The sequence below is a fragment of the Anolis sagrei genome, chromosome 1, assembly GCF_037176765.1.
Source record: "Anolis sagrei isolate rAnoSag1 chromosome 1, rAnoSag1.mat, whole genome shotgun sequence".
NCBI lineage: Eukaryota > Metazoa > Chordata > Lepidosauria > Squamata > Dactyloidae > Anolis > Anolis sagrei.
In genome coordinates this window covers 179,021,887-179,035,261 of record NC_090021.1, presented here as the reverse complement: position 1 = coordinate 179,035,261, position 13,375 = coordinate 179,021,887, and the positions used below count along the sequence as shown (strand labels likewise).

General features: G+C 37.3%; 1 protein-coding gene across 1 annotated transcript in view; it reads right to left on the bottom strand.

Moving 5' to 3' along the window:
• PGAP1 (post-GPI attachment to proteins inositol deacylase 1) overlaps positions 1 to 13,375 on the bottom strand; it is a 51,315-nt gene that overhangs the window by 34,556 nt on the left and 3,384 nt on the right. Inside the window, exons 2-3 of the mRNA XM_060780926.2 lie at positions 2,285 to 2,438; positions 947 to 1,122 (exon numbers count right to left, since the gene is read on the bottom strand). Of these exons, the coding sequence (XP_060636909.2) occupies positions 947 to 1,122; positions 2,285 to 2,438 (330 nt within the window). The remainder of the gene's footprint in view (positions 1 to 946; positions 1,123 to 2,284; positions 2,439 to 13,375) is intronic.

The following is a 13,375-nucleotide window of genomic DNA, read 5'->3' as shown; positions in this document are numbered from 1 at the left end:
GAAACAAAATGTAATGTCAAGCACTTCAGAATCTATGACAACAAAGACTTTCCTCTGTCTGGATTCTGAAATATGCTGTACTCTCTCACAAAAAAACCCCAGTTATTAGACTGAAATACAGCCACAATCCAAGCATTATTACTTCAAAATGTCACTGAAATCAAGTTAGGGTTTGGAAGGGTTGTGGTGGTGTTGGAGGTGTCATTCCCTCCGATTTCTGGTGAATTCAACTGTTATGCCAAGGGCAAGACCAGTGCTAGACTAGGTACATTTAGATGCAAATTGCAAAACTGAGCAGGTTTCCTGTACTAATTCATTCTGGGAACTCAGAATTCTCACAGGAAAGGGTAGATGCTATTTGAAGTGCAGTATCTAAATGGATAGCATTAATATTTGAACACATCAGCTAGAAAGCTAATAGAATACACCATACATGTGGGATCTGCAACACAACATTGCCATATTGAGTAAAACCCACTTAAAGTCACAGCTAGCCAGATTATTACATACTGTGGGCAACCAGCACAGTGCTTTCACAAATCTTATACCAAAAGATGCAGAAGATGCCTAATGGTATCAGAAACCCTTCTACACTGCCATATAATCCAGATGATCATAGAAGATAATCCACATTATCTTCCTTGAACTGAAATAAATGGAGTCTACACTGCCATATAATCTAGTTCAAAGCAGATAATCTGGATTGTATATGGCAGTGTAGAGGGGACCCTAGTTAAACACAAACTGGGCGTAACCCTGATTAGTTTTCAAAATCAGATAAGAGTGAGTATGTTCTGGTTAGGAAAGGTATTTTTATGTAAACGGACAATACTTTCAACACAAATTTTCCTTGCAAAATACAAAAGAAACTGCATTTCCCTCTAACCTATTACACAGCTGATTATTTAAATAAATAAAAACAAATACAGAACCCTTATCTCTTTACCTTATATAACTTTAAGATTTCTTTGATACATTCATGCACAAATCTGGTCTGCCTTTGTAGACTTCCACCATAAAATGCAACAAGCTCCTCATTGAAGTTGACAGTAAAGACATCAAAATGATACTTCAAGTCAATATCTTCTGCCTTTCTGAGTGCTATTGACCCAAGGGAGCGTGCTAGGGAGAAAAAAACAAAAAAGCCAACTATTAATAGAAAGTGGTGAAAATCCCTTAGGCTGTGATGTCAGAACAACTCCCTAGAATTCTTATATTGGAGGGGAAAAGATTCATGAAAATAGATGTAGTAGAAAAGTCATTATAATTTGGCTCCATGAAACTTCAGGCTTGAGAAAGCAAACCGTTGTTGTTGTTGTTGTTGTTATAATAATAATAATTATTATTCCAGAATAGTGATTTTTAACTTAAGAAAGCGCTCAAAAAGAAATAGTATTTGCACCTTGAGCACTAAGCAAGATAAAGTATAGCAAAGGTGTTTGCCTGCTGGATGTTCTTGATTTTATATGAAGTTACTCGAATATCCTATTTTTCAAATTAAGATTGTTATCCAAAGTTTTCTGGTATGAGCAATTAAAATTAAATATAAATAAAATATTGTGAAATTGAATAAATATTTACAAGACATATCCCCTTGGTTCCACAAGGCTAGATTATGAAAACAATCTTTATTTTCCATGCTGAAATCCAACTTTGCTTCTGTCAAGCACATAGACTGGGACAAAGACAGCACAATTCAGATGCTGAGCTGCTGAACTTTCTGACTGAAAGGTCAGCGCTTTGAATCCAGGGAGCGGGGTGAGCTCCCGCTGTTAGCCCCATCTTCTGCCAACCTAGCGGTTCGAAAACATGCAAATGTGAGTAGATCAATAGGTACCGCTTCTGCAGGAAGGTAATGGCACTCCATGCAGTCATGCCGGCCACATGACCTCGGAGGTGTCTATGGACAATGTCGACTCTTTGGCTTAGAGAGGGAGATGAGCACAACCCCCCAGAGTTGGACACGAGTAGACTTAATGTCAAGGGGAAACCTTTACTTTTTTATATTTACCAATATCCATGTGTGATGTGTTCAATAATACTCTTTCAGCTTTCTTTTGAGAATTTTAGAAATACAGTTTAAAAACAGTAAGGTTACAAGCTAGATCATACAACCAATGGCATGACAACATCTGCACAGAATATCAATAATCAGACTCACAATTAAATGTGAGCCAATGGAGGAGAATATGCACTATACAACTACCCCTTCTAACAAAAATCAAAATCCCGATTTATGAACAACTACAATCTCCATATAGTCATTACCTCAATTATAGCTTACCTTGTTTGAAACTCCCTGCATTGCCAGGAAGAAAAAGGACAGGAATCCCACTTAACATCAGTTTTCTATTTTCTTCTGCATAAATTCCTTCACCGTAGAGATAAAGCTCGTAGGCTGCATAACGTTTTGATACTTTCTTAGGTAATTTTATTTTCTGTAAGAAAGAGAGCAATTAATATTTGTATGGAAGTCTTTTTTTGTGTTCAAATATAAGTTGAGAAACAACAGTTGGGGAGAAGTGGCAGAGGCAAAGACAACATGTGCATGATCTCTGCAAAAAAAAATACAGTAAAGAGGAAAGCTCTAAATCTGGATCTACACTGTCCTATATCCCAGGATCTGATCCCAGATTATCAGGCAGTGTAGACTCATATAATCCAGTTCAAAGTAGATAATTTGGGATCAGATCCTGGATATAGAGCAGTGTAGATCATTTAAACAGAGGCTAGATGGCCATCTGTCGGGGGTGCTTTGAATGCAATTTTCCTGCTTCTTGGCAGGGGGTTGGACTGGATGGCCTATGAGGTCTCTTCCAACTCTATGATTCTATGATTCTATAACCTTACTGTACAGAAAGCATGCTTGTTTTTCATGTAGGAGATCTAGAATGAAGTCCCATTTTAACTGCAATTGCCTGTACTTGAGAGAAGGACAGACTGGTACATTGCAGGTCTACTTCAAAGTTCTACAAGGACAGAGGAGCTAAACACTTTGCATGCCAACAAGCATATAAATGTTGGCTTTGAAAATGATATTACGTCACGTAAATTTTCTAAGCTAACCTCATAACAAATGAATGTCAGAGAAGGTGAAAATGAATTCATTTAATGTTTGCTGCTTCAGCGCTACCCAACCACACCAGGAAGATAAACGATGGTGAATTGCAAGTGTGACATATATCTGTAACAATTTTAGGAGCAATATCGGGTTCTACTAGTTACCTGGAAATGTATTTGGTTCTCAAATTCAAATGAATAGTTTTATTTGTGTTTGCAGAACAATGTCTCCTAAGTCCTTAGTGCTAAAGATTCATCACCATCAACAAGCACTGAAGACTAGGCTGCAAATGTATTCCAACCTTAGAAATACTGTGTCTTCCACTAACATATGTAAACAAAAGCCAACATTATACTTTTTACAACCAAACATAACACTGGAAAATTACTGCTTAGTGAAAATGGAAAGACAAGATTCTCTTTCACTCATAGGGTCTCTAGGTGCAGAGAATACTTATTCATGTAGTTTTCCAAAAATCTCTGAGTGGTATACAACAAAATGAAGTTAAACAACTTAAAACAGTAAGAGCAATTTCATTTAAACAGAGTAAGGGTGTAATAAACAAGTTAACAAATTAAAACACAAGTAACTTGTGGGAGCCAAAATAATAGCATGTTACGGAGACACTTCCATAAATTCCTATCCTAGCAAGATGAAAAATAAGTTACCGCTCAAGTGGTGAGAAAAGAGTGGGAAGTTAAAAACTCAAAAATCCTCCTTCAACTCCTCATGCAGAGACAAAAGATACAAGAAGGGAAGTCACAGTTATATTTTCACTTTACTTAAAGATAAATACAGCTATCAAAGGGCAGGGAAGGATATCATACTGGAAAAACATGACCAAATCTCTCATCCAAAGACTCTGTGATCTTGATAACAACTAAATAAGAGACATTGAAGTATGCATTATGCTTTTGCGTCACTTAAGTGTTCTTACGAAATGCAAGGATATCCATACATATTCTTACATTCTCTATATATATTCTTATATTCCCATTCATTCAAAATATCTTCTGCCCTGATCAAGCATGGTATTTGAATGGCCGTATTAATGTCATTTCCTAACCGATTCTATCATAAAAACATAGGAAAAGTTTATTAAACTGCAAAAACTTTGTTTTGGCAGGACATCCTGCAGCACATTTTTTTAAAAATTAATATTTCACAGAGGTGCAACCAATTCAACATATTGTATATACTCGAGTATAAGCCTAGTTTTTCAGCTCCCTTTTTAGGCTGGAAAAGCTCCCCTTGGCCTATACTCGAGTCAAGGTCATTTATTATTTTTCCTATATGGTTAGTATTATTTTTATTACATGTATTATTTTACTTTATTTTTTTATTATTATTATTATTATTACATTTCCATTATTTTACTCCAGTATTATTTTTATTACATTATTTCACTCTTTATTATTATTATTATTGGAAGAATATGTACGCATATTTCCACTGAAGAAGATTTGAATAATGGTTTAATCATAGTTGGACATTTTTATCTTAAATTAGTTTTATGTAAATGCTCAAAAATATTTAACATATTGATGCCTCAATGAATGTAATTTTATTTGCATCTATTTTTATTTTGAAATTTACCAGCAGCAGCTGCATTTCCCACCCTCGGCTTATACTCGAGTCAATACATTTTCCCAGTTTTTGTGATAAAATTAGGTGCCTCGGCTTATACTCGCATATATACGGTAATTTGTGGCACCACAGCAACAAAGTTTCTGGAGTATAACAACTACTTTCAAAGTAAGTACCACACAATTAAAAAGGAAATAATACTTTCAAACCAGGAGCAAAACGTTTTCCAAATTTTGTTACATAGTGTTATTTATTGTATGGTAAATGTGCCATCTTCACAGAAATGTATTAAGGCAGCCCCTGTTTTAAAAAAATCAATTAAAAGACTAAAAGTAATAAGAGAAACACAATGTACCAATCTATCGTAGTTTACCCTACTTTGTTTATGCCCAGCATTTTAATTTTAATTATTACATTTGGCCCGCCCATTTTAAATGCTGTATGTTATTGTTATTGTTTATTGCTTGTTGTGTATTTTTTGTTTTTGAGTTTTTATTTTAACTGTTTTGTATTGATTATTTGTTATCACTTTTGTTTATTGATGTACTGTGGGCTTGGCGTCATGTAAGCCACATCGAGTCCCTTTGGGAGATGGTAGCAGGGTACAAATAAAGTTTTATTATTATTGGGTTGTTGTAGGATTTTTCAGGCTATATGGCCATGGTCTAGAAGCATTCTCTCCTGACGTTTTGCCTGCATCTATGGCAAGCATCCTCAAAGGTAGTGAGGTCTGTTGGAACTAGGAAAAAGGGTTTATATATCTGTGCACTGACCAGGGTGATGTTGATGATGATGATGATTATTATTATTATTATTATTAGGAGAACTGTGTACTGGGTAACACAGGAAGGAACGTGCTCTCATGTTTAAAGCCTTAGGTGAGTATGCCATCTAAACGCTTTCCCAACACTATATTTAAATAAAGCTGTGAAGCCTTTTTTTGTTGATCAGCATTCTGAGACGCATGGGTTACCTAAAAAAATAGTCATAAGCCACCCATAGACTTTGTTTTTAACCGAAAATATGTGTGGGGGAGCCAAGAAGCAATCCACAGTAGATACAGTGGGGGCCAATATGTCTCCTGCAATGGGAGTATAAAAGGTCATTGCTTAATCCAGAAAGTAAATAGTTTAGGGACTCAGTGGTGCTTCTTAGGAGAAGCTTTCCAGAGGCGACATAAATAAGTATGTCCTTGACCTTATCACCACCCACTGTCTTTTATGCAAAGGAATATCTGACAGCTATTCAAGTATGACTGGTGGTGTGTGGAGTTCAATAACTACTGGGGTCCTTGGCAGTGAAGTCATTTGAGAAAGACATTCTGTATTGATTATATTAAATGTTATTAGGAGTTCTAATTAGACTTACCTATCTATGGCAAGGAATCTCCATCTCTATTCCAATATTAAAAAGAAATATGCTGAGACACAGTGCAGCATGTGCAGCCCTGCCCTATTTCTATGCTTCCCTAACCAAAAGGCATATCTGGCACACATATGTTCAAGTATCCCAGGAAAAGAAATAGACCTTACATCCACTTTAAATCCTCTCAAGAGTTCTTAGCCATTGTGATTGATAACTCGGGGCCAACCATTATAATCCAAGGCTTTGGGAGTTGTAGTTGCTGGGATTTATAGTTCACCTACAATCAACGAGCATTCTGAACTCCATCAATGATGGAATTGAACCAAACTTGGCACACAGAACTCCCATGACCAACAGAAAATATTGGAAGGGTTTGGGCACTGATCTTGAGTTTGGGAGTTGCAGTTCACCTACATCTAGAGAGCACTGTAGACTCAAACAATGATGGATCTGGACCAAACTTGACACAAGATATGAACACAGATGGAGTTTGGGCGAAATAGACCTTGACATTTGGGAGTTGTAGTCACTGAGATTCAAAGTTCACCTACAATCAAAGAGCATTCTGAACCCCACGAACAACTGAATCGGGGCAAACTTCCCACACAGAACCCCCATGACCAACATAAAATACTTAAGGTCATCCAATCCAACTCCCTTCATCAGGGCAAGAAAACATAATCAAAGTCCTCCTGACAAAGAGCCATCCAGCTATAGATATAGACAGACAGACATAGATAGAGATAGATAGATAGATAGATAGATAGATAGATATGATTCTCATACACAGAGAGATAGTATCATAGATTTGAAAGGAACCCCTAAAGAAGGACAATGATATGTTGCATATTCCAGAGTAGGCAAACCAGACACTCTCCACATCAACACTGACAAAGAAACTGCAAGAAATACTGTTTATCAACAAGCATAAAGAAATTACATATACTATGAGAAACCAACACTTTCTCATTACTTTCTTTTCCAGGTCAATAGACTGGGCCACAGCAACGCATGGCAGGGGACAGCTAGTATGCTTATATATTTTGTACATATCTTTAACAGCAAATCAAATATGAAATGAAATTCCTGAATGGCAGCATAGACCAGATTTATTTTAAGAAATATGGGTTGATCTTTTATTTGACAATTATATCAGTGTTCTATAAGTTTGTTTCAACTATTTTAAAAAGTTAGTTAGCCAACTTTATCTAGTATTGACATACAGCATCTAAAACATTTCTCTCTCAGAAGACAAAGAAGAAAAACAACAACAAAGATAATGAGATTAATTAGATTAGATAAGCAAAGACATCCATCTTCTGGAGTCTTTCCTTTTATATTATTAGCATCTTAATGGCCCTTTACTGGATCTTAAATGGAAGAGACACTCTCAAGACCTCTTTTTGCCAAGTCATACCTAATTCATGTTATGGGATTGTGAGCATGCTCTTAGTTCAGATCTTATCCAGCGTTATTACAAAGAATCATCAGAACTGCCCAATGGTTCATTGACAAGACTACACTTTACCACCTGCCCATCTCTGGATTAGATAACCTGCAATGACCTTCCAATTCCATCCAAAGCCATAGAAGCCAAGCCGGATATAACTCCTAGTGACTAACACACTTATGCAATGGTTAACTCTGTGGAAAATCTCAAAAAACATTTGCACCATGTGAACCTGCCTAGGAAATTACTTTGCAAATCCAGCCTCCAGATCCCTTACAATAAGACAAACAGTGGACAGGCAACAGCAAGATGGTCATCTCAGTTATGGCTTCTATTCTGAAATAATTTTGCAAGAGGCATACACTTGGTCCCCATGCTCTTTGCCTTCAGATGAGCATCAAATATCATATAATATAAAATTATGTATAGGGATAAAAGCTGTGGTAGCTGGAATCTAGACTCCCAGGTGAATGGGCCATATTCTAAAATTGTACGTCATGCATTTGCCTTACAGCCAGATCTAGATCCATATACCATATTTACTTGATTCTACTACTCATGTTTTTTGACTAAATTACTTTCCCAAAATTAGGGTGCACGTTAGATTTGCATAATATCCAATTTGATCATTAAATTATGTTCTTCCAAGAAAAGATGATATTTGACCTCAGCATTCAGTGATCCAGGCTACTTGAGTAAAGTAGTCTATTGTCGGCTGTGGATATTATTCTCAGTTGGCTCCACTACCACCTAAATAACAAATTTAATTGGGTACTAGTCATTTTCTGGTAAATCTTCTACTGAGAAAAGTATTTACAGCAGGGATTAAAGTAGGAGTTATCAGGAAATAATCTACTATACTACCCCTCTTGAGGAGTGATCTATATAACTTGGCTGTCATTCAAAATTAGCAGACAATACCTATAGACTAGCAGAATTATATTTAATCCATTCTTCTTAAAGCTGTTGTTTTGAGAATATCTATCTGCCTATTCTTAAAATATCCACATTTGTTTGTCACAACAAAGCATTTAAGTCATCTTGCAGGAGAATGTGAGGATATGCTGCTTGAAAGTCTTTTTTTGGCCAAATCATAATAAACCTCTGTGGCTTGTCTTCAACCTGGTGAGCTGTTTTCTGTTCTGGCCCTTTAATAATAATAATAATAATAATAATAATAATAATAATAATATTTGGTCGTGTCAGGAGCAAGTTGCTTCTGGTGTGAGAGAATTGTCAGTCTTCAGTCCTGCCGGCACAGGGGTTTAACCCACTGCGCCACTGGGTGCTCCAATAATAATAATAATAATAATAATCTTGCAGGAGAATGTGGGGATATGCTGCTTGAAAGTCTTTTTTTGGCCAAATCATAATAAACCTCTGAGGCTTGTCTTCAACCTGGTGAGCTGTTTTCTGTTCTGGCCTTTTAATAATAATAATAATAATAATAATAATAATAATAATTGGTCATGTCAGGAGCAAGTTGCTTCTGGTGTGAGAGAATTGTCAGTCTTCAGTCCTGCCGGCACAGGGGCTTAACCCACTGCGCCACTGGGTGCTCCAATAATAATAATAATAATAACAATAACTTTATTTACACCCCGCTACCATCTCCCCAAGGTACTCAGTGCGGCTTACATGAGGCCAAGGCCACAGTACATCAGTAAACAAAAGCAATAACAAAAACAATAAATACAAAACAATTAATATAAATCACATAAACAAAAAATAAACAATAACAGTAACACACAAGCATTTAAAAAACCTATGGCCGGGCCAAATGTAATAATTTAAAATTTAAAAATGTTTAGCATATGCTCACCAGACATAGATCCTCTTATCCATGGTCCTAGTTATCCACTATATTATTACTTCTATTTATCCTTATCTCTGGCACATTCCCAATCGCTGTTCTAGGGCTTTATTAAGTTTGCTTTCATCTTTTCTTTTTTTCCCTTCCATTTTAATGGTTCTTTATCTGTATTCAGTCTCTTCACTTTGTGTCTTCATGTGATTACACATTTGATCACAAACATCTGCTTTAGCTACCTTGAAGTCTCACAACTCAGCCTATTTAACTAAACAAATGAATTAGCAATGGGATTATCTCATTCAGACATGTAGGGGGTTCATCTATTCCAAGCTCCATCGAGGGAAATTAGTACCTTATTAGCAACTGAAATTTCATGGTTGAACAATCGAGCCAGCACACCAACCACAAAGCTCTTGGAAAAGTTTATTGGCAAGGTCGATGTCAATGTTTGTAAAGATATCTCCAGAGAATTATTACAAAATGAGCCATCTGAATTGAAAGGTGACCTTTTCTCATCCTGCACATCCTTTGTGTATAAACCTCCAGCTGAATTTCTAAGTTCGCTTTGAAATTACTAACAGCAGGGCTAGATTGGGATTCAAAATCTTTGACATAAATAATAAGCCCCAGAGTCACCAAGCATTAACAGCATGGGTTCTCCACTCCTTGATTTTGAAATAAGAAGTAGGGAAGTTAAAACTGAACCTATCAAAAAAGTAATTGTTCACAGTTAAATTAAAATAACCTTAAAACAAATATAATTTATTGCGTTCTCTTCCTAAGAAAATCTAAACACACAATTTCAGAGAGTTCTAATGTTACAGGTTAAAATAAAGGAGTTAATGAATCTCCTGTTTCTTAATTACACCAAAAAAAATGAAAATGCAAGCAGTCAGGCAAAAAAAGTTTGAGAATTAGAAAATCCTCAAAACACTGTATTGTTGACCAAAACAATCAAGATTAATAAGCAACAAAGCCAGGTAAACAAAGTGGAGCATATACGTTTTAGAACTTGTCATCTATAGACACCGGGACTATGCCGCAGCTGGCTGGGAGTCAGCTGCATTAAGATCACTACTGACCAAAAGGTCATGAGTTCGAAGCCAGCCCGGATCGGAGTGAGTTTTCGACCAATTTGTGTAGTTTGCTGTTGACCTTTGCAGCTCGAAAGACAGTTGCACCTGTCAAGTAGGAAATTTAGGTACCACTTAAGCGGAGAGGCTAATTTACGCCGCCATAAAAATCTCCAGCAAGCATGCAAAGAATGAGGAAGTACTTCATCAGTGTCACAAATGGACGGTGAAGTGACAGCTCCCCTGGTGGCCAAAATACCCTCATGAAAAAGCTGGTATGTTAAATAGCCTCTGTGTATCTGTCTATATATGTTGTGTATCTATGGCATTGAATGTTTGCCATGTATATGTACATTGTAATCCGCCCTGAGTCGCCTGCAGGATGAGAAGGGCAGAATATAAATACTGCAAATAAATAAATAAATAAATGCACTGTCAAGTACATATATTACACTAAGGACATCACCCTCCAGAGCAGTGGTTCTCAACCTGTGGGTCCCTAGGTGTTTTGGCCTACAACTCCCAGAAATCCCAGCCAGCTTGCCAGCTGTTAGGATTTCTGGGAGTTGAAGGCCAAAACATCTTGGGACCCACAGGTTGAGAACCACTGCCCCAGAGCAAGATACAGCATGGCAACTGGAGAAAGTCTTCAAGTGGCAGATGTATCCAATCAAGATGGTTCAAAGTTTGCAAATCACTTACTCTTATATAATAAGCAGGAATAAATCACACAGAACAGAGATACCAAGGATAAATCCACAAGGTATCTGACAATACACAGGGTTGTAGAAAGGCAGGAATGTGTAAATCATAGAAACTCAAAACTAAAGAGCTTTGGATCCAAATACCATAAGGAAAGTTTTCCAATGACTAGTTCATGCACAACCACTGGATGAGGAGGCCCTTCTCTGGCTGCTTTTGGTAAGAAGGTACACAACAGAATTGCCTGGTTCCTTCGTTCTCCCAAATTGCTGTGGCTGAGACAAGACTGCTGATTTTTGTATGATCTGAACTGAAATCTGAGAACTTCAATCACAGCCCACTTCTCTGTTTCAACACCCCAAGAGGTTGGCTGGGAAGGACACAAGATATGCCTTTCTCTGTAACACTATCTCACCTTACTAAGGAAAGTCGAGCATGGGGTGGTCAAAACTATATTATTCCAGTTCACCTTTGACTTTTATGACTGGCTTTTAAAACTGATTTTAATAAAAATAGCTGTGTGCGTATGTACCTTCAAGTTGCCTGTCACTTCGCAGGGTTTTCTTAGGCAAGAAATACTCAGAAATGGTTCGGTCAGTTCCTTCCAATGAAATGAAGTCTATAGCATTTGGTTTTCATTGGCAGCTGTCCATACAAGTACTAAGTAGGATTGACTCTGCTTAGCTTCCAAGAGCAGATGGGATGTGGTGCTTTGAGGGTATTTGGGCCCTTCTATGTAGTTACTACGGCTATATAATGAAGAACAAAGGGGGAAGGGAGGTAGTAGTCCAAAAAATATCCATAAAGCTTCAAATACTTATCAGGTATTAAATTAAAACATTTTACTTTGTTCAGGATTGAGGTTTTTAACATAGCAGTATGGACTTTAGATGGTTAAGAATGTTTACCACTTTCATTTTTTGTTTTATTGTATTTTATTGTTAATGTGTCAACGATCTTTGTGGTGGGAGGACATTACTATTGGGTGTCTTCAAGTTATTTCTGACTTATGGCAATCCTACCTTGACAAAGTGTGTCTTGGCAAGATTTGTTCAGAAGTCAATTTGCCTTTGCTGTCCCCTCTGAAGCTGAGAGAGTATGACTTGGTCAAGATCTCCCATTTAGTTTTCATGACAGAGTGGGGAGATTTGAACTCAGGTCTCCAGATTTTTAATTCAGTGTTCAAACCACTACATCACATTTGGCATGCTTCCCAGAGTGGAACACATCTCACCACGTTAAAACAGTGGATGGGGCTTAATGAGACATGCCGTATTATCACAGGATGTCTATGCCCTACACCACTAGAGAAATTACACTGTTTAGCCGGTACTGCACCATCAGACATCCGCCGGGAAGTAGCAGTCAATAATGAAAGACCAAGGCAGTGACATCTCCAGCTCATCCCCTGTTCGAATATCAGCCAGCACGTCAATGCCTTAAACCAAGAAATAGCTTTCTAAGACCTACAGAGACACTTGCAGGAACACCTCAGCAAGCAAGAGTTCAAAACTGGCAGGCTAAACCCCAGAAGCTCAATCCATGGCTGAGAGACTCCCTCCTCTCCTGGGCACACAAAAGACTGAGCAACTTGGAAAGTGCTGAACAGACTGTGCTCTGGTACCACAAATTGAAGAGCCAACCTTAAGAAATGGGGCTACAAAGTGGAATCCACGGCATGAGAGGGTGGAGAAGAACAAACCACAGACTACTTACTACAATGCAGTCTGAGCCCCGCCACATGCACAATGGGGGACCTTCTCACAGCCACACCAGAATGGCCAGCTACTGGTCAAAGGACATTTAGTATAATTCCAAGTTTTTAATTTTGTTTGTGTTTCTAAATATATTACAACTGTACCCTCAATTCACTTCTGACACGATAAATAAATCACATTTGGCTCTATGATATAACATTACAGGTTTACAAAACATATTTTGAAAGCTCAGCATAGAACAAACCTCAGGTAATTCGAGTGATGTCAAGAGTCCCCACTTTAGGCATCAGAATACACATTTCTAAGTGACAATGAGTACTAATGTCATATAATTGGCAATAAAGGAATGAATAAGAGATAGAATGAGGTAACTCTTGTACCCAGTGAACCAAAAGAATGAAGGATATATATGCAAAAGGGGATTTTTTTTGTTGTTGAGCCATTCTCATCTCTGTGTTATTATTCCATCCTTAGATTTGTCCTTATTAAAGATTCAGGATCCCTTGTCCTCTATAGCAATCATCTATACTGGGTAAGTCATGACTCATAATCAAACTGGCACATAACCTTGACAATGAGAAGTCAAATATTTGTGGCTTTGATATT